At 35.7% G+C, this 22,740-nt stretch overlaps 1 protein-coding gene across 19 annotated transcripts in view; it reads right to left on the reverse strand.

The window, feature by feature from the left end:
• Positions 1-22,740, reverse strand: part of SDCCAG8 (SHH signaling and ciliogenesis regulator SDCCAG8) — a 249,512-nt gene that overhangs the window by 119,177 nt on the left and 107,595 nt on the right. For all 19 annotated transcript variants that reach the window (XR_013415966.1, XR_013415967.1, XR_013415968.1 and 16 more), the window contains one exon: positions 8,788-8,930. Coding sequence is in view for 13 of the 19 variants with exons in the window: in XM_077998216.1 (XP_077854342.1) it covers positions 8,788-8,930 (143 nt within the window). In the remaining 6 variants the exon portion in view is untranslated. The remainder of the gene's footprint in view (positions 1-8,787; positions 8,931-22,740) is intronic.

Below are 22,740 nucleotides of genomic sequence, written 5' to 3' on the forward strand. Positions count from 1 at the left end.
GCAGTAGTTCCCCTAAAGATCAGATACAAGAAAAAAAAAATGCAGGATTTAAAAAAAATGTGTTTCAGTACATGGGCAAAAGGTATGGAAAAGAATGTCTCAGTAAGCAGTTAATAAGAGTCACATAAATGTTAAGAAGTGGTTGCTTTCTTCAGCCATATCGTAAATTAACCCGACCACGTGTGTGTAAATGGTAGTCGTATGAGAGGAATTTGAATCCTATAGCTCTTTATCTATTTGGACATGTCAAAAACAAATACTTGAAAAATTTCTACTTTTTAATAAAAGCCTCTCTTTCTTCTTGCGTGAAAATTAAGTAAGGAAGTAAAGGAGAATGACAATTGCATTATAACATGTTTAAATGACAATGGCAAATAATAGGCCAAAGGAAACTAGGTTTCTTAGGAAAAATTCAAGCCAAAATTCACCGTCATGCATCACGCATAAGGGAGCAGCTAACACTTCTTTCCATTCTTCTTCCTTTCTTTCCTTCTTCCTTTCCTTTCCTTTCTCTCTTTCTTTCTTTTCTTTCTTTCTTTCTCTTTCTTTCTTTTTCTTTCTCCCTCTCTCTCTCTCTTTCTTTTTTGAAATGGAGTCTCACTCTATCGCCCAGGCTGGAGTGCAGTGGTGCAATCTCAGCTCACTGCAACCTCCGCCTCCCGGGTTCAAGAGATTCTCCTGCCTCAGCCTCCCGAGTGGCTGGGACTACGAACGCGGACCATTATGCGCAGCTAACTTTTTGTGTTTTTACTGGAGATGGGTTTTCACCATGTTAGCCACGATGGTCTCGATCTCCTGACCTCGTGATCTGCCCGTCTCGGCCTCCCAATGTGCTGGGATTGATTACAGGCGTGAGCCACCATGCCCGGCCAGAAGCAGCTAACATTTATTTCTATTATAAATTAATGTTACTGATTTTCTAAGTTGTCTTTTTCAGAACAATTGCATTAATCCATTTCTCTAGTAATTTACATAGAATCACAGCTTAATGGATAAGGGTACAAGCTTTGCAGGCAAATTACTGGGTTTCAAAATCTGCTTCGATAACATATCAGCTGTGTAACCTTAGATGATTCCTTTCCTTCTCTGTGCCTTAGTTGCCTCAGCTGTAAATTAGAGAAAATAAGAATCTGTACCTTATAGAGCTATTGATAGGATTATATGAGAAGCTCTCAGGTTGGTTCCTGGAATAGTAGAGGCTCAGCAAATGTTAGCCACTGCTGTTAGCTATAACTCTATTTTTTAAAGAGTTGCTACATGTAGCATGGTACCACACAGATACTAAGATCAATATATTGTTGTTGTTGTTGTTGTTGTTTTTGGGACGGAGTTTCACTCGTTGCCCAGGCTGGAGTGCAATGGTGCGAACTCAGCTCACTGCAACCTCTGCCTCCCGGGCTCAAGCGCTTCTCGAGCCTCAGCCTCCCGAGTAGCTGGGATTACAGGCTTGTGCCACCATGCCTGGCTAATGTTGCATTTTTAGTACAGACGGGGTTTCTCCATGTTGGTCAGGCTGGTCTCAAACTCTTGACCTCACGTGATCTGCCCGCCTCGGCCTCCCAAAGTGCTGGGATTACTGGCGTGAGCCACCATGCCTGGCCTAAGATGAATATATTCTTACTCCGAGGTGATACCGTTAGGTGTCTGTATGATCGTTGTGTGTCCTGTACTTAACTTACTCTTATGCGTACATGCGCACCTCCCAAATCCCATCAATTCCCCTACACGGAACGCCCTTCATTCCCATTTTCCTACATCCAAATCCTACCAAAATCAATAAGAAGTAATCTGTTTCTCTCCCTGTAATCCTTTTCTAGAACCTCCCTTCTAGATCTTATCATTTATCTTACCAACTACATGTGTATTTTATTTTTCTTTTTTTTTTTTTTTTTTTGAGACGGAGTCTTGCTCTGTCACCCAGGCTGGAGTGCAGTGGCTGGATCTCAGCTCACTGCAAGCTCCGCCTCCCGGGTTCACGCCATTCTCCTGCCTCAGCCTCCCAAGTAGCTGGGACTACAGGCGCCCGCCACCTCGCCCGGCTAGTTTTTTGTATTTTTTAGTAGAGACGGTGTTTCACCATGTTAGCCAGGATGGTCTCGATCTCCTGACCTCGTGATCCGCCCGTCTCGGCCTCCCAAAGTGCTGGGATTACAGGCTTGAGCCACCGCGCCCGGCCGTATTTTCTTTTTCTTTCTTTTTGCTTTAACTTTAGAGACAAAGTCTTGCTCTGTTGCCCAGGCTGGAGTGCAGCGGTGCCATCACAGCTTACTGCAGCCTTGACCTCCTGGGCTCAAGCCATCCTCCCACCTCAGCCTCCAGAGCAGCTGGGACTACAGGCACGCACCACCATGCCCAGCTAATGTTTGTATTTTTTGTGGAGATGGGGTTTTGCCACATTGCCCAAGCTGGTCTCAAACTCCTGGGGTTCAAGTGACCTGCCCACCTCAGCCTCCCAAAGTCCTGGGATTACAGGCGTGAGCCACCACACCCGATCTACTCATGTCTTTTCTTCTCTTCCCTGCTAGCCTGTAAGCTTCTAAAGGGCAGTAGCTGAGTCCACTTTATATTTCTATCTCCCATCATCCCTAGCACAGCGTCTTACGACAGAAAATGCTTCATGTAGAATGGGCGAATAAATGGATGAACAATTTTAAATGTACCTGAAAGTCTGTTATGGAAAAGGAAGAAGTTGTTTGAGTAATATTAACAGTAATAACTGGAAGAAAGCAACCTTGCTTTGTTTTCATACATGCTAGGCTAGATATGTTTAGCGTTCATGCTTACGAGGCACTTGTTTCAAACACTGTCATCTTTTTCTTTTTTTCCCAGAGATGTGGTCATGCTATGTTACCCAGGCTGGCCTTGAACTCCTGGGCTCAAGTGACCCTCCTACCTCAGCCTCCCAAATTTCTAGCACTGCAGGTGTGCACTACAGCACATGACTTCCACTGTCATCTTTTAATTACGGGGAAGTCTAGTTTAAGAGTGTGTGTGTGTGTGTGTGTGTGTGTGTGTGTGTGTGTGTGTGGTTTTTAAACACGTACATGTAAGTGAGAGGCCTGGTGCAGTTTACTAAACCTACTTGCATTGTTAGAATGATTATCATTGCATTCTGATATACTTAAACATATATATTTATGCAAAGTTAAAAATAAAAAGTGATTACAAAATCATAATACAGTATCATAGGGACAAGTAAAATTCCCAATAAAAAAAATTTAGCCTTATCACCTTCTTATACTTTTTCTTCTGATATATGTGAGAAGATATTTGTTTGTATAGCAGTACTGAGCTTGAAAGAATAGTCATACATTTGGAATATATTCGCCATTTTTATTAATGACTTATTGAGCTCCAACTCTTTGTAAAGTGGCGAGCTAGGAGCTCTTGGAAATGTAATACTGATAAGACCTCTCCTACTTGAAGAATAACACATTCCAGAAGCAAAAAATAGCAAGTACACAAAAAACTTCCAAATATTAATTCTTTTTTTTTTCCCAGATTTTGCTTTTTCCTCCTTCGAGTAATTCATTTGCTCAAATGTCATCAGCTCAAAGTGGGAAGAAGGATTCAAGGGGAGAAGTGCTCCCTCTGACAAGAATCAATTTGGAGGCCTAGGTAGAAAAATCAGGATTTCAGGGAGACCTTGGTAAGAAGAAAAATCAGGATTTCAGGGAGACCTTGGTAGCGCTTAGTAATAGCGTTAGAGAAGGTCAGAGGGGTATTCTAGGTATAGAGAACAGCAAATGGGAGGAAAAGCCCTCCAAAAGTGCAAGGGGAGCTGTGTGTACTTACATTTGTCTGGAAATCAGCAGGTAAGAGGGTTTCATCTTGGATGAAATAAGACTGGAAGGTTGAGAGCCTATCAGGATGACCTCGCATGCCATGCTGTCATTTGCCTTTCTCTAATAGAGCAGCACCATGGAAGGTTTTCGGAGTATAGTAAGTAACAGAGTCAAGGCAGAGGCTCATGAATATTCACTGGGCAATGGTCAGCAAAAGAGACTGGAAGAGTGTTGAGACAATTTTGATAACCTTTGTGAGAGGTCAGCAGAACCTAAGTTACAATGAATTTAAGTGGTGGGTCTGAGGGTCATTTCAATGAACTTTCTAAACTTCAAACTAAGAAAATAACTTAAACAAAAGATCGTCCAAGCAATTTAAATGCCTAACGTCTAGAAATAGGAAGTTAATAATGGGTTCTCTTAAATCATGATTGAATCATTGATTATCAGAACTAGAAGGAAACTTATAAATCATCTAGTCCCACCTCATTTTATAGGTACATAAGCAGGCCCAAAGAGTTAAAGTAATTTCTCAAAAGTTGCAAAGAAATCCTGGAGTGAATGCCTAGAGAAGATACTATAATTCAAGTTTCTTCAATCCTAGGCTGTCTGGGAAAGCATACGGTTTTAATTGTTACCACCCCCCACCCCCCAAAAAATACTCTTTGAATCATTCTTCTTTATTCTTTTCTTATACATCCAAAGACCCCATTTCAGTCTTACTGGCTGGTGGCTGTTCTTCCATTGTACTTTAAAACATGGTCCTTTCTATGTGCTTTTAACCACTCCCTTAGCTACAATGAATACATTTATGTAAAAGGGGATCCAGATCTAAGCCTCTAGTCATGACCTTTCTCCTCACACCAAGCCAACATTGGACATCTCCACTGGGGTTGCACAATAAAAGGTATTCTTTTCCTCAGCTACCTCTTTTAAGTTCCTCAGTTGGCTTAACAGATCCTCTAGTCAACTTGGGTTAGAAAACTTACAGCCACCTTTAATTCTGTCCTCTCTTATTCATGACTCCAAATACCTCCTAAAGATGCGACTTCCTTTCCACTTCACAGGACAGCCATAGCCAAGGGCTTCATTACTCTCCCTCTGGACTATGGTGCTTATATTCTAATTGGGGTCCCTGCCAGTCATCTCTTCTCAACCCATCCATTTTTCACAAAGCTCTTCAATTACCTTCTTTAAATACATATTTGAATCTTGTCATTATTCAAGCCCTCTTGACTTCTTACTTGAACTAACAGCCTCCTAACTGAGAAGCTGGTACACTTTTTCTGTAAAGGGACAGATAGTAGATATTTTAGGCTTTGAGGACCATATTCAACCCAAGTGTGGTAGAGAAATACATAATAAATGAAGGATAATGGTGGCGTTTTCTAATAAAATTTTACTTATGGATGTATAATCTTCATGTGTCAAAAAATATTGTTTTCCCTTTTTTTCATCCACTTAAAAATATAAAAACCATCCTTGGTTAATGGTCACACAAAAACAGACGATAGGTCAGACTTGGCCCACTGGCTGCAATTGCTGACCTTGGGCTAACTGGTCTTTCTGTCTCCTAGATCAACTCTCAAAGCTCACTATCCACACTGTTCTCTGAGTCAAGCTCCCAACCCAGAAATTCAATCACGTTGACACCCCTGCTTAAAATGCATCAAGAGCAACTGAGAATGGGCGAAACTCCGGAGATGGCCCCTAAGGCTCTTCTGCTGGTCCCTGCTTCCCCTTTCCAGTCTTATCTCCTACCAATCACCTAATCTGATAGTAGAGTTATGTTTTCTCCCATCTTTATGTCTCTGTATTTATTGGTCTCTCTACCTGGGGTCCCCAACCCACCTTTTTCCACTTTCAGAATTCTTACTCATGAACTCACTAATCAAGATTGCTGCCAAATATCTCCACCTCCCTGACTATCCCTTTCTCACTGTCAGCTTTCCCTGATATCAGCTTTCCTTGACTATTGCCTTCACCTCTGGTGCAGACTGGGCCAGACCTCCTCCCTATGTGCTCCTGTGGTAATCATCACTTTTATCATTGCACTGTTGTCACACTCCATTATATTTGAATATACAGATGTGGCTTCTTTACTAGAGTATGAGCAATCTAAGGGCAGAAACTGAGTTTTATTTTTTCTCTCTATGCCTAGGACCAAGCAAAGTATAGTAGGTGCTCAATAAATATTTGTTGACTAAGTGAATGTTATACTCACCCATTTGGGTCCTTTAATTAATGCTAAATTTCTATTTTCCTTTTTTTTTTTTTTTTTTGAGACAAGGTCTTACTGTGTCACCTAAGTTGGAGTGGAGCGGTGCAATCATAGCTCACAGCAGCCTTGAACCTCAGGGCTCAAGTGATCCTCCATCCTCAGCCTCCTAAATAGCTGGGTCTATAGGTGCACCACCATGCCTGCCTAATATTTTTTGTTTTTTGTAGAGATGGGGTCTCCTTGTGTTGCTCAGGATGATCTCGAACTCTTAGCCTCAAGTGATTCCCCTGTCTTGGCTTCCCAAAGTGTTAGATTTACAGGTGTGAGCACTGCGCTTGGCCTCCATTTACTATTTTAAAATCCAATAAGGAGAAACACCAAAAAAGTGGTAGGCTATTTTTCTTTTAGGTTGATGTACAGATTTCTACTACACTTTTTGAATTTTCTTTGCCTCTAAAGATTTGGATCCTCATTTCATCATTACTTTAAACATGGTTTTCATATTCAATTTTAAACTTTGTTTAGAATATGCCATTTGAAGTGTTTAAGTTGAGACTGTGTGGTAAGGTGTTATCTGTGTGGGAGTTATGTATTTCAGCTGATCTACACTGAAAAAGAACGACACAACATTTCTCAGTCACACACCTGAGTATACTGAATCAATAAAGCATGGTGAGGGGTGGCAAACTTAAAAAACAAAAAACAAAAAACAAAAAGACAAAAAAGTGCTATATAGCAGAAATAGCCCAACAACCAAGTCACATTGCCAGTGCAAAGGGGAGATATACACAGTTCCTTGCATTTCTAATTGTCATCTTTAAATTTATGAATGTGGATTTTATAAAACATGAACACAGACTCAGCATAAAATGCTTACAAAAGAGTACCGTACTTAGAAAATAATTTTTATTTCCTGTAAAACTACGCTTAAATTTTTGTAGAATTGGTTTAAATAAAGCTCAACAACAAAAAAAAGCTTTCTATGGAACCAAGCAAAACCGTTTTTCTTAAGAACAAAGGAATTAGTTACCACTCGTCCATTTTCAGCAGTTGCTGCATCTTAATATGCTCTACTTGCAAGAAATTGATCTTGTCAAACACTACAAATTGATACTACACGGGAAAACTCTCTATGGACTCTGACTTCAGAAATTAACTCTCTGAATAAGACAGAATGGCAAAAGGGGCAAAACCAGCATTAATATTTATTTACTGAAGCCCAGCCACACTGAGACGTTAAAAGCCGTCCTAGTTCTGAGGTTTAGCAGTGCTTAGCACACAAATGGTTGGTTCTGAATAGAAGTCTGACAGAAGAGAAAAACTATTAACATTACCATGATGAAGCTCAATTCTGAAGCTTGTAAGATTAAATAACCACAGGAATTATGCTAACATTAGGTTCTCAGTTCTACAATGACAATACTTTAAATGAGCATTAAAAGAACAGTTATTATTCTGCAATATTAAGCAATTTTTTTCTCATATGTTTCATCTATTAGGATTTTTTTCTAGATACCATACGTGTATAAATAATGTATTTTCTTTCTTTGCTTTCTCTTTCTTTCCTCTTTCTTTTATTGTTTAAAAGGGAAGATGTAAAATCATTTGGAATATTATCATAACAAAATGTTTCGTACAAGGTTTGATTTTAACAGAACCAGAGGCATCTTAACACTCACCCAAAACTTTGGGAGGTTCACCAACCTCTAGAATATTTTTTTCTCCAAATGCAGGCTGTTCAAGTGGTGCTTTTCTCCATCTGTTAGCATACCGTGCTCAGAATTACATTGTCATATTTAATGTAAAAGGGATCAGTCCCCTTTCATAGTTTAAATTCAACATATTACTATGATTGGAAGACCAGTGTTTTTCTAATTTATAAACCAAACCAAATATCATAAACTTACATGTTTATTTAAACAAAGTTCTCTCTAAAAACTGAAAAACTCTAAGAACTGAGCAACCCCAAAGGCTTGATGTGAACACTGAAAAATCGTAATAAAACTCAAAGTGAAAAGAAACCACATATGATAAAGTGAAATATCTACTCTCTCTGTTTGAATTTTTCTTTCTATGTGTGTATTTGTGTGTGTGTGTGTGTGTATGTTTTTCCAATGCAGCAAATTCACAATGCTTACAACCTAAAGAGTCTTAATGTAATTTAGGGCTGAGCTACATATTTACTAAAGTTGATGACAATGATGATCACATCACAAAATCTCATGATGGAAACAAAGTAATCTAAAATCTCAATGGTGTAAGCCCAGTTATAATAATGATTTGAACATGAGCAGTGCCAATCTATTTCATCTCGAAATTTTACACCTCCTTAGGATGCAGATTCCTTATTTCGTATCAGTTCCATTTCAATTTGCATCTTACAATTTATTTACTTTGTCTCTCTCACCGAGAGTATTTATTATTTTCCTAAATAAATTCCTCACATCCTTCAGTTCAAGATTTTTATTAGACGTAGAATTAGCAGAAGAGGTAGTAGTGGTGGTAGGAGAAATATGTCATTTTGCTTATATTGATAGAGAATCACCTAAATATTTGAGCATTGTAGATGAAAGGTTTTGTAATCTATCAGTAATTCCCTGCCACACTTATCATTCACATGTCTGGGTGTTTTGCTTACCACATCTCCACTTTTCTTAATATGCCTGAAAGCTATGTGTGAATTGAATGACTAAGACTAACTCTAACAACTGTTTGGAAGCCTGTGGCAAAAATCAGTGGAATGAAATCGGTGCTATGGCGCATAATGGGATTAGGGAGTACCTGGTGAGGTGCAGTTGGTGCTCGGATTCGCCCAGCAGTTCTGTTAGTCTCAGGCACTCCTCTCTGGCCCGGGCTGCCTTCTGCTGCTCCTGTTCCAAGTGTTGTTTGCTTTCACCCAGTTCTATTCTCAATTTCTCTATTTCCTTAGGTAGAGAGAAGGGGAAAAGCATCCATATAAAATACATGCACTTGAATTCAAAATTAGCTCATTTTTAGTTTTTTGCCATGAATTTCAATGTGATAAAAAATTATTAGAAAATTTAGGCTAGCTTCCATTTTATGACAAAAGGAATTAGCACATCCAAAAATGCACATGAGTAAGATTTTATTTTGGATTGTAAAATGAAGTCTAATTTTAAAACTGAAATGATTAAATGAGAGCAGTCAAATTGGATAATTGCACTTTCACTCTAAGAGTTATTCCCTTTAAAAAGTAATATTTACTTAAAATGTGACTACCTTTAAAATGTAACATTTTTGTGTGAGATTCAATCAGACACATGCAGTGATTTACATCAAGTATGTACTTTTTATTCTAAAAGATAAATTTATGGCTCCATTTGGGTGTTTTGAAACCCAAATTAAAGGTAAAATAAATAATTTAAGAGATTTTTAGAAAATTGTGAGGTGTAAAAAATGGCATGATTATGATGTTCAATATTACTTGGAAAAAATAATCCAGGAAAAAAAACAGCATGAGAAATTTAAGCATTGAGAGTGTATGAGATTTCTGAGCTAAAATAATATTTCCATTTAAATTTGTAATTTTAAAAGTCAACAAGAACACTCTAAGACTAATAAATATGAAAATATATGAAGGTTTATTTTTTGGTTTCAGGGTGAAATTATCCTTATCTTACTGAAACTCAAATATTTCAAAGCAAAAATACCTTATATAGGCCATAATTTTAAATAATTTATATATTAAAGTAGAAATATTTATTTATCAATAGAACATCTGTAAAATTAAGTCAAAGAAAATAAAAGATGAACCTTTAAAAATATTTAGGCTATTAAAACAAGAAAAAAAAAAAAGAAAGGGCAGAAATATTTTCAAATTCAGCAGAAAGCAAGAAACAAATTTGATACAGAAAAAATGCAACCTCCTTTTGGAAAACAAAATTATGTGTAAGTAGAGGGATTTAAACTTAGTATTTAAATAAACTTCCAAATTTTCTCATGTCCTTATTCAATATTCTGAACAACCTCCAACTGCATTTAATACATCATGTAGGATAAATTAAATAATTCACTTACACTTTTTCTTGTATTCATAACAGTATAAATATTCAGCTTATCTCCATCAAAACCATACATTAACCAACAATATAATAACTTAGTACAGTTCTCAAATATGGGTTTATTTGAAAAACTATGAAATAATTATATCATTTTCATTCAGTGTAGATTTTCTGTATCTTTCAATTGAAATACTAAGTTAAACTGACTTGTTTCTTTAAAATATTGTGTTATTAAAGTTAAACCCATATATTCCCAATTTCATAATTAAATATAATTAAAGAGATAAAAATAAATAAAGAGTATTAAATGTGTATTGTTTAACCTTTATAAAATTAACAAAAGCAAAGAACTATAGAATTGGAAAGATATGCTAACTTTAAAACTTCAAAAATTAATTCATTAATTTTCTTACACAGTCCTATATGCAAGAAACTATACTAAATAATATGATGAATTCAGAGTTCCCATCTCTAAATTCAGTAGTTTATAATTCATCTGGGTAAATGAGACATATATACACAAGAAGACTATCAAAATGCAAAGCATATAAAAACACCAACTGAGTTATAGAGAAAATTCATGCCTCAGTAGCCAGATGAGGGATATATTAGCATGAACAAGAAAAGTGAGAAAGAAGTGAGGGCACAAAAGCTCTGGAGTGATACTTTCGATCACATGAAAGCTCTTTAATTGTAGATTAATAACACTACCTTTTTCTTATAGATCATAGGGTGACATTAATGGTTTAAACAGGTATGCAATATGACAGAGGCTGAGCTTGAGAAAACTGGATCAATGTGTACAATCAATTTACGGTGGCAAAGAATGGCAGAAGGAAGACCATGAAAAGATAATTGCAGTATTCCAGACATGAGGAGTGGAAGGACTTAAAACAGAAATACAAAGAGAATATGTTGATTTTATGGAAGTAAAAGGAGCGGAATCGGAAGACCAAAGATGACTCCAGAATTTTGAATTGAGAGAAGACAAAAGAATGACAGAAACAGAAAATGTATAAAATTCCAAACTTTTTTTTTAAAAAGAAAAGATACAATTTTTGTAAGCACTATGCAACAATAACAACGTATGTACCTTACACTGGAATTAGATTTTAAGTAAAATTAGCTGCTTTCTTTTTCTCATGGAATAAAAAGTCAAGGGTTGCATTGCAGGACAGTCCAAACACAGAGGTAAAGAACATGGGTCTAACAGCCATCACAGATCAGGGCTCCAGACACAGCTCTGGCACTTTTCTGTGACCTTGGACAAGTCATTAGACTATTATATAGTTTCTTCCTTCCAAAATCGGAGTGATAACAAGCTCCTAAAGCTGTTGTGAAGATTAAATTAGGCTGAGAATTCTTAGCAGAGTGCCTAGCACACAGTAAAAGCTGAATAAAAGACAGCGAATATCATTATTACTGATTTTTCCCTTTGTCTTTCAAGAACAGAAAAGTGGTAAGAAAAAATGACCCACCTAAGAATATATGACTCTCTCTAAAGAGTCCTCAATTCATAAAACTTCCCCCTTCTCAATAAAGCGGTATTTTGGTGAAAACTGAATAAAACTTCATCTATTGTAATTTCAAAATGTGAAATGCATTTTTGTTAGGAAGATGGAAAATCACTGCCTGCTTCTGATTATCCATGCCAGCGAAAGAGCTTATTGGTGCAGATAATCAAAATCAACAAATAATCTAACCAGCTGGACCAGGGCTCAACACTTACTCCCTGAGTCAGGAAAATCTGCCATGGCACCAAGTCCGACCGTTAGAAGAGAAATCTCTTGCCAGAAATGCCATGCTCCCACTGGCAGGATAACCCTTTGCCTCACCCAACTAGGTCAGAGCTGCTTCCCTGGCTGTATATAGTAGCTTGGGGATGAAAGACCAACCATAGCCATAGGCCAATCGTACATTACTCTCAAAGCACACTATTAACCTGCATGTCTACAGTGCAGTTTGATGTGGCCATCTTTTGGCTAACTGGGCAAAGGCAGGTCCAGCTAGCTTTACACCTTATCAAAAGATATCTTTCAAGTCATGACTATAACCACCAGAACAACTCAAAGTAGAAACTATTAAAAGTGATCACTGCTAGAAAACAGTACTGGGGATCAAATGTGGAAAAGGGGAGACTTGATGCTGTTCATTTATATCCCTCCACATTGTAGGAAGTTTTTTTCTTAATCATGGGCATATGTAACTTTATTTTTATTGTTGATTAAATTTGCCCGTCAAAGTAATGTACCTAATTTAAGTCACATAGTACTAAATGGCTCATAACAAGGAACAGCAGTGCCCATGACCTACCTTCCCTATTTCAAACCTAATCTCCAATGGCACACACTATTAGCTCTTCTGATGTTTATCTTCATATTTTTAAAAGACAAACTTATATTGCTATTTCTTAAGTTTTCAATATTAGACCTTTCTTATGGGAAGAAGGGTGACAATTTAGGTCTCGTACCACCCACCCTACATACCCACCTCATGCTCCCATATAATGATTTTGGTTAAAGCATTAGTCAGTAGTTCATTTACATTATAATGATTATGAAAAATTTGCTCACTACTGAGAAAAGCATTCTCTTGTTTAAATTAACTTTCTTACATATCATTTTATTATTTCTAGAATTAATTGCCTAGTTTTTTAATAGTTTGTTTTTCTAGATAACTGACATTTTTCCCCAAATATTCAAACATATCTGTTAAACAACCATCAACAGTATTTTTTTCAAATAACCAAACATATTAGATAAAGTATAAGTTCTTTTAAAAAAAATTTTCTGGATATATCCCTCTTGGCACCTTATGTATGGCCTGGTTGATCTCTATCTTGTGTCAAGCCTTCTCCATACTCTTTTAGAGTTCTTTGTTTTCTGGGTCATAAGTCATCATGTTTCTCAATTTATTCCCTTTTTTGGTATGAAAGCTATCTCCAGGTAGCTTTCATAAGAAAAAGTACACGAAAAACACATTTTTGAGTATTCACATGCCAGAAAATGCTATTACTGTATGCATACACTTGATTGTTTGGCTGGGTATAAAACTCTATTTTGAAATTAGTTTTCATTCAGGATTTTTAATAACTATTTCACTGTCTTCTAGATCCTAATAGTACAACTGAAAAACCCTGTACCATTCTGATTCTTAGTACCTGGTCTATGATTTATATTTTTTTCTTTCTGGAAACTTTTACAGTCATCTCTTTTTCCTTGTCATTTTGAAATTTTGCAATGCTGAATCCTGGAATGGAGCTGTTTTTCATTCTTTGTGCAGAGTTTTCAGTGAGTCCTTTTCAATCTGAAGGCTTATTTTTTTTTCACTTTGAGAATGTTTTCTTCTACTATTTTAAAATATTTTGATGCCATACACTTTAGCTCCAGGACATTAGTTGTTGGATTGATTATCTCATTTTCTTATATTTTTCCATCTCTGTCTTCTGATTGTAACTTCTGAAAGATTTCTTTGACTGATGACACCTCATTTTGAATGTTAAGAAAATTTTCTACTCCTTTTGTATTTCTATGAGCTATTTCTTTTTATTGACACTTTTTGACATAGCATGCTAATTTTAATCTATGAATATAATATCTTACCTATTAGAATATACAGTATTTAAATGTTTTCCTTTGCTCATTATATGTTGCCTCAGTTTCCTCCAGGTTCCTTTCTTGTTTATCTGATTTGGACTCTCCATTATGGTGTAGGTTTTCCTCAAATACAGGGTAATACTTGGCTATCCTTTTATATTTAAGAATGAGGCAGTTAATAAACGTGTGGGTTTAATAGTTTGGGGGTAATATGATAGTTTATTTAGACTGTTGTTCAGCAAATATTCACTCCCATCTCTCTTCCACTGAGAGTGGAATACATTACGTCTCCCCAGGGACTCTGGGCTTAGCCATATGATTTCATTTGGCCAGTGGAATTTGCATGGCCATAAGGTAAGCAAAAATCATAAATATGTTTATGTTTAGCTCATGTTCTGGTGATTAACCAAGAGAAGTGTATGCACTGGGTAGCCGCTGCCCCTTCAGCTTAGCCCGCAGAAAGAATACATGGAGATCAAACCCAAACCCCAACCATAGCCCAGACAACGCACAACCCACAACCTGAGGCAGAAACACCCAGTCAAATAGAGCACAGATCAGCCAAATCTTACTTGACCTGCAGACTCATAAATACAAACATACATGATTGTTGGTGCAAGCCACTGAGTTTTGTCAGTATAAAATTATTACTTGAAAGGAACAAGGAGTGTTACAACTATACATGACCTTAGAATTTTATTTGATCTTTGAAACAATTGCATGAAACCTACAGGGCAGGTATCTTTGTTTATACATATAAGAAATTTTGGGTCAAAGACATTGAAAATTGTCTAAAGCAGTACACCCAAGCCTTGAACCAGATCTTCTAACTTCACTGCCTTCACCACACCATACAATAAATTATGCAGTTGCTTTCAAACATTTTTTTGGCCAAGATCCATAGTAAAAAATTCATTTTAAATCACAATTCAGAGACACACACACATATAAATGTAAGAAGCATTTCATGAAACAATATTAACTCTTATGATGTGTCACACACTCTGACATTTCCTATTCCATCTTATTTTATTCTACTTCTTTTATCTTATCTTACATATTTATTATTTATTTATTTATTTTTTTGAGACACTCTGGCACCCAGGCTGGAGTGCAGTAGTGTGATCACAGCTCACTGCATCTGTGACCTCCTGGGCTAAAGTGATCCTCCCACCTCAGGCTCCCAAGTAGCTGGGACTACAGGCATGCATCACCATACCCAGATAATTTTTTAAAAATTGTTAGTGGAGACAAAGTATCGCTATATGGCCCAGGCTGGTTCAAACTCCTGAGTTCAAGCAATCCTCCCACCTCAGACTCTCAAAGTGTTGGGATTATAGGCATTAGCCACTATGCCTGGCCAATTCCACTTCTTTAAAAAAAAATTTCCTGCTTCAATCTATAAAATTGATTTCACAATCCTACAATTTGAGAAGCATTCTATACTTCAGATAATTAAAATATATTTTTACATAAATTAATAGAATCAAATAAAAAGTTTCATTAAAAGAAATTCTACTATACATTTTTCCTGATTTCCTAAGAAAAAATATCCAAAGAAATGAATGTAAAACCTATTTGAAACATTATACAACATCTTAATTCAAAAGGATAATTTTGCCTGGAAAGAAAAGAAGCATAAACTATAATACCTCAATGGTAGTGATTTATTCCTGCTACTAAACATTATGTGACTTAAAAATTATTTTTCCATCTTTAATATAGGGTGACTTGTTTGTGTAAGAGAAGATGAGAATGGGGAGAAAAAAAATTACAGTACAGTAAGAAGACTAGATCCAAAAACCCTCACAAGTCAAAAGAAGGAACTGGTAGATTTGAGGCTGACAAATTTTGACAATGTGAATTTATCACTCAGAAGCCAATGGATGAATTCAAAGAATATATTTCCAAAAGCAAGGTAGTACATAATACTGAATTTTGAAACATATAACCTATCACTTGGGAGAAAATAATCATTTATATAAAGTTCTGTGTGTGTAAAAAAAAATGTACTCGTTGGAAATTTAGTATTTACCAGTTCATACTTTTATTAACTTACAGATGTTAAGATTGATTTTGTCAAATCATTAGTAAATTTTTGTCTACAGCTGCACTAGCTAGCTTTGGCTACTTAAATTTAAGCTAATTAAAATAAAGAATTTAGTTCCTTACTTCATTAATCACAGTATAAGTGCTTGGTATCCACATGGTGATTCCATGGCTACCATATTGGAAAGTGCGGGTTTAAAATATTTTCATCATCACAGAAAATTTTTTGGCATAGCACCGGTCTAGAATATAGCCAAATGTATTTCTAAGACTCATTTTCCAAGCTAGACACTTGGGGAACCAGCCTATGTGAACAAAAGGATATTATAAATAGTAACTCATTTTGGAAACAGCCAAAAATGATTGTCCTCTTCACTGTGGAAGATGTAGAAGGTTGCTGATACCATTCTAGAAATCCTGTTCACGGTTACCATTGTTGATTGCACATAACACTGACTTAATGCTTTTATTGTGGACTTAATAGTAACACTGATACCCATTAACATTTTTGAGTGCTTACCATGTACCAGGCACTGTCTTAGCATTTTATATTTTAAAATTCCATTCTGTGTTCATGACAACCACATAAAAATAAGTATCCTATTCCTGTTTTACAGATGAGAAAACTGAAGCTCACAGATGTTAAGTAACTTACATAAGATTATACAGTGGCAGAGCTGAGATTCAAAACGGAGTTCGTCTGATTTCAAGTCCTATAATCTTTCTACTACACCATATTGTCTCCCTAAACAATCCTAGATCTAACAGAAAATAAAGAGGAAATGACACAGTCTGCCTTCTAAAACCTCTTGGCCTATAATGTGACATAGGTGGAAGACACAAATAGCACAGAGACAACTGGAGAAGATACAGCTCAGATGACACGGATCAAATATCATGCTACCAAACACAAGGATCTCAATGTGCAAAGCCCTGGGCCTGGTTCACTCTGAGAAAGCATTTCTCCTGGAGACTTTAGGGCTAGTGACTTGAAGACGTCCTGAGGTTTGGATTTGTTTAGCCTCAGGTCCCACTGTCTACACCTTTTACAACATGATGAACTCCATGCCAGCCTAAGAATCAACATGCAACTTAACCCTCAGCCTTCCCAACAAAATATGCAACATTTTTGTGGAATTTTCAGTTTTCCAATTGCTTCCAATGTGGCTATTTAATCAATCCTTACTCTAAGCAAATATTCTTGAAGGAATTTTAAGAAACTTCTTTTTTCTTTGCATAATGTTAACAGAAGTAGCATCAACTGATCACTTAAATTCAGAAGCACTTCCTCAGAGCTAACGTAGCTCTCAGCCAAAACAAGTGTTCAAAACAGATGAAATGGAACTATGGCAGGAAAGAAGTGCCTTTCTAAAAGTATGTGTCTAAAGAAGAGAAGAATTTAAGACATCTGATATAAAGCTGACTGTATTACATTGTGACAATAAAGCAGACTTTTTGACTAAGCCAAGTTTACACCACTGTTCTGTCATGCCAGGAGATTCCGTGGCAAAAGAATCACTACAACTCTGTGGTCAGTTTACAAAAATGAGTTCAGGTGATAGCTCTACTTTTTTGGACAGGTTTAATAAAGACTTTATGTTTGCTAAAAGTGAAAAAAAAACTTGCTTTGCATTCCTATGAATGTAAGTTTCTGATCATCATAAACAAAATATCAGGCCATTTGTTAAATCTGCAATTTTTTTTCTTTAAAATAATATAGGGCCTTTTTTGCCCCAATCCTATCATGCTTTTTCAGTGTTCTAAATGACTAAAACATTAACAATGTTCAAGGTATTGTATGCTGACATATTTGCATACATAGATAGAGATCTTGACTTTTTATGTCTGCTGATGCTAGGAGCAGACATAAAAGTTGTAAAGGAACATTAAGATAGCCCTGGATGAGGGAAAAATCTGAAATAAGATGTGATTGTTGTAAAGCTATAAAAGAGAGGTGATACATTTTTCAAATGATACATTGCAAAAGAGTTGTTAAGGTATTGTGAATATCACCAAGAGTAACTGGGAGAGGTAGATTCAGATTACAGATTGAAATGGATAAAGACAACCCAAAATTGTGAGTAAAAAGAGGTAAAGTGAAAGAAGACAATGTTGAAATAAATAGAAAAGTCTTAAAATAATGAAGGAGTCAAATATATAAATCTCCTAATTGTTGACCACACTAGTTATCAGCTGTCAATGGTGTGGAGTTTTAAAATTGTCTGACAATAAGTTTTGCATTGGTTCAATACCAGAAAATGTATCAAGAGCTGAACTGTAAAAGACAGCCATCAATTACAATGTTAAAGAACCTACCACTTCAGAAGCACACCTGTCCCTTGCCCAGGTTGTATCCTTCATTTCTTACTTTTAAGGCCCCCTGTTTCTGCTCTTGAGTTTGATGCAAATGGCCCCCAAGAGATGCAATCTCTTATCACCCTGCTATGTGGTACATTTCATCCTTGTCTTCAAACATTATGATCATAAAATCAGATGGTTCACAGTTACTGCAATAGGAACATGTAGTATAGCTGCAACATGTAACAGAAAGAGATAAATGGAAGAAGTATGGGTGACTCCACCCACCATTCAACTTAATGAGTGAATGCCTTGGGGTGAGCACGAAGAGTGAGACATGAATCCACTGAGCCCTTGGTGGGTCACGGTACATGTGTACCTTTCATAGTATGACCATCCGACAACACTATGTGGTAATTTCGTCTACGAAACAGGTATATTTTTCATACAAAGCACAAACATTGCCAAACACAAGTCAACTTGTTTATCGACTCCCCATTTGATTAAATAGCAATCTATCCCAACAATGAAAGTAAAATGATATGGGTTAAAATCTTTGAGATAGGGTATGAATGTCTCCAATGTGGCAGGAATATATGGCTCTAAATGCATATAAAATCAGTATAGACAAATCCATGTAGACTATTAAATTATGAGGAACGGATGAGATGTTTTAAAGTAATTTTGATCACATGCAATATTTAACCTTTTAGGTTGAACTTGGAACATAACCCCCTCCTGAAATGTCACACCACTGCGATGAAATACACTGAGTTTATCTTACTGGTAGGATTTATTTCACTGGCTTCACAAATAATTTTTATTCTATGTTTATAAACATTCTGGAGACGGAAGGGACCCGTTATACCTTACTACACTTACTAGGAGAAATTCATTGTTTTTGCCTCCGCTTGTGAAGATCTTAGATTTGTCCCTACAAATATCAAGGGTCTGATATCACTGTAAAGATTTTGAAAGCGGCTTCCTAATAGCGCTCTTCCCCCTCACTCAGCTGGGGGCTGACTGTTTTTAGTACCTGACTACTGGAGGACTACAATGTTTACTGTATCTGTAGGAAAAACATCCCGGGAGTGGTGCTCAATCACTTACAAATCCACCTAAAGGAAGTAGCATCCAAGAGAATGTTTGTTTTGTTCGGAGCCGCATCACAAGAGCTATGTTAATGAAGTTAATAAACTCAAAACATTTTGGATACTTGGCAGTTCCTTGTTCTGCAAAGCTGGTAATCCTATGGCATCTATTCTACTGCACATACTACAAAATGCTGTATTGGGACATTTAAATATGATGGTCTCATAATGTTGTGGAGAGAACATAACTAAAAAGACTAATGTAGACCTATATTCCTTTGCTTGGTATACCTATAAAAGGAATCCTTTAATATGCTATGACCACCCAAATGTTATGATTTCTAAAGAAAGAAAGGCTCAAAAAAGTAACAGTTTGGCCCTTCTTTTCTTTTCTCTTCTTTTTGTTTTCTTTTGAGACAGGGTCTCATTGTCTTAGCGTCACCCAGGCTGGTGAGATTATAGCTCACTGCAGCCTCAACCTCTCCAGCTCAAGAGATTCTCGTGCCTTAGTCTCCCAAGTAGCTGGGACTATACGTGTGTGTCACCATGCCGGGCTAATTTTTGTATTTTTTTTTTGTAGAGATGGGGTTTTGTCATGTTGCCCAGGCTGGTCTTGAACTTCTGGGCTCAAGAGATCCTCCTGCCTTGACCTCCCAAAGTGTTGGGATTACAGGCATGAGCCAATGTGTCTAGCTGGCTTCTCATTTTCTAGAAGACAATTATGTCAGCCATGTACTGGACATTCCAATTTAATGAAAGAAAAAATTATTTTCCACTTAAAATGTTAATATATAAGACTAATTTTATATACATGTATATTTACATATAATATTTAGATATATGCATCTATTTTAAGATATATATTAATATTATATATAGATGCATATATTAAATATATGTAATATATTCAAGTTGACTTATAATGCTATTTAATAAAATAGCCCTTGGTACATTAGTAAACAAAAGTACCAGGAAGAAACTGAGACTCCTGCTTTTCTTCCCTGCGATCAAGCCATGATCCTAGGTAGAAAAGCAGAAAGAGGGTAGCTGGTGAAGAACACCCATTATTTCTCAGGTGAGAGTCACCAGTGTAAAGGTGCCTTTGACCTGTGTTTGTTAACAAATTGGCACAATTTTTTTAAATAGCAACTCTAAATTTACTTAATGTAAAAAAAAAAAAAAAAATTACACCTAACCCTGACCTAATCCTTTTGAAAGCACTTCAGAAGGATTTTTTCTTGCTATACTAGCGGTATTCAAATGAAAAATAAACTTGGAGTTGTTTCTTTCAAAATGAACTGCAAAAAAACAGGAAAACATCTTTTCTGGTGGGACATCTCCATATAGAAAAAGCAGTCTTTCCAATGGCCAATAAAAACAAAAAATCTAAAAAGTACAAAAGCTGGTAGATAAAAGAATTACCAAAGAAAAATAATCTTTAAACAGTTACCCAAAATGCAGGAAGACACATCAAAGCGTAATAAAAAGAATATTCATTACAGTTATTGACTTTTATTACCATTTGAAAATAGTTTTTTTTTGCCAACTGAGAAAATCATCCAAAGCAAAAATAAAATATAATAAAATAATTCCAGTTTAGGAAAGCAAACTGTTAATTTATTCCCTTAAACTATTCCTTCCCAAGCTCTCAATTCAATACAATAAATATTTCTGAGCACACACTATGTGCCTGCTATGTGCAATGTGCCAGACATTTTAAATATATATATATATATGAATCCAGATGGCCAGATAATTTTATAGATATCTACATATACATATATGCACACACATATACACACTATATATACTATATATGAATAATATCCAAGCTATTTCACTCTTCACTTTATTTTATTTCATAACTATTAAAATATTAATTGATTCTCTATCATTTTGATAAAAAAGAAGTGCAAGTCCAATGATACATCTAAGTTACATCATTTCCTCCTCAAGTTTACAATCATCTGGGCTACAGTAAATAACAGAAATTCTTATATTACTCTTATTTAGTTTTCATAAAAATTTACAACAGAAAATTATAAGTATTAATATTAGGGCTTCAGGATTCATACTAAGTGAAGTCCAAACATCATTTTCACATGTTGTTGTTATATTTTGGGCTAATTATATTTACTTCTGTCTAAACATTAAAGCTATTAATTACTCAATAGAGTAATTGCATTGAAATTATACTGAAATACAAGATTAAAAAAACCTGGTCACATTGCCCACTACTAATTACAGTGGCGTAGCTCCTGCACCATTCCCTATGTATAGCAATATGGCTAAACACAAGTAAAAAGCAAGACTAAACATAAAAACCACACTAAAGCAGTTTTAATCAATAAGAATGACAGGCACTTTCAAATAAGACAAAGATGCTTTCACTATCTATAAAAGTAAAATAAACTTAAATGAACTGAAAATATTGCTATTAGTAAACTTATAACCAGTTTTGCCTTAAGAAAACTTCATAAGTCAATTTAAATGCAAGAAGTTAATGTATTATTGACTTCAAGTTTACAAAATATCTTTTTCATTATTAAATGTATTTACAATGCACTCAGGTTCTCATCATGAGGTTAAAAATACCTAAAAACCGACAAGGATGCCATTCATAATCCTAAATTGAAAAAACAGTTTTTTAAAAAAGTTTGTTCAAAATTGACACTATTACCTTAAATGAATAGCAGCCTAAAGGTCATTTCAATATGGAATTTTCAACAATTTTCTATACTTCTACATATGCTTCAGATGTAATACTTTCTCAGATACTAAAATTACAGGAAAACCAACATATATGCAGGCATACTTTTCAAAGCCAAAAACTTTTTAGTGTAGATATAAAAGTACTGACAACTACAAAAGCCACAATTTCCAAAGAAAGCTAGATAATTAGTCTGCTACTATTGCCATAGTAAATATAGTTTTTTAGATATGGTATCTGGTACTAAAAATTATTGTGTAAAAGAAACTGGCCCATTTATTCTTAACCAGAACAATAGGAAATTTTTGGCAAAACTATTTTGTCTCTTAGATGGTGCACACATTTTTTTTTCTAATATCACAAATTAAAACTCCTATACTAAATGGTACTCTTATAGAAACTCTCTAGAAAATAATCAAATATTCTGATTGCTAAAGGGAATATACAATGAAACTTTTGGGTTATTTTGTACCTAACTTTTAAGACTTTGATGCACAGTATTTATTTAGCAAATATAATTCCTGTTCTTTAAATACTGTGCTGCTTATCTTTTTTTCTAAAGTGTCCTCCTATCTAAATGGTCCCAAAAACATTTGGGAGTAAACTGCCATGCGAACATAAAATATTTTGTTCCATAAAAAACAAAATAGGCCTTTAGGAAAAAAACATGCAGTTAGGGATACATGACACCTCAGTCATCATCTTAATCTATCCCCTCCCTTTACAGGTGGGAACGTGGGACCCCAGTGAAATTAAACCACTCACTAAGCCCACTGAACTGTACTAGAACTCAAGCTCCAGACTCTTCGCCGATACCCATTTCCCTTCAAATGTGGAATAATGCCAAGCCACAATGCTAACTCAGTTACAAGCATAAATAAGCTTCTATTGGCAATAATTAACTTTTCAATGCAATAAAGAAAACATATCATCTGTTTCTCCTCAGACAACTGTTAATCAACAAGAAC

The sequence above is a fragment of the Macaca mulatta genome, chromosome 1, assembly GCF_049350105.2.
Source record: "Macaca mulatta isolate MMU2019108-1 chromosome 1, T2T-MMU8v2.0, whole genome shotgun sequence".
NCBI classification, from domain to species: Eukaryota; Metazoa; Chordata; class Mammalia; order Primates; family Cercopithecidae; genus Macaca; species Macaca mulatta.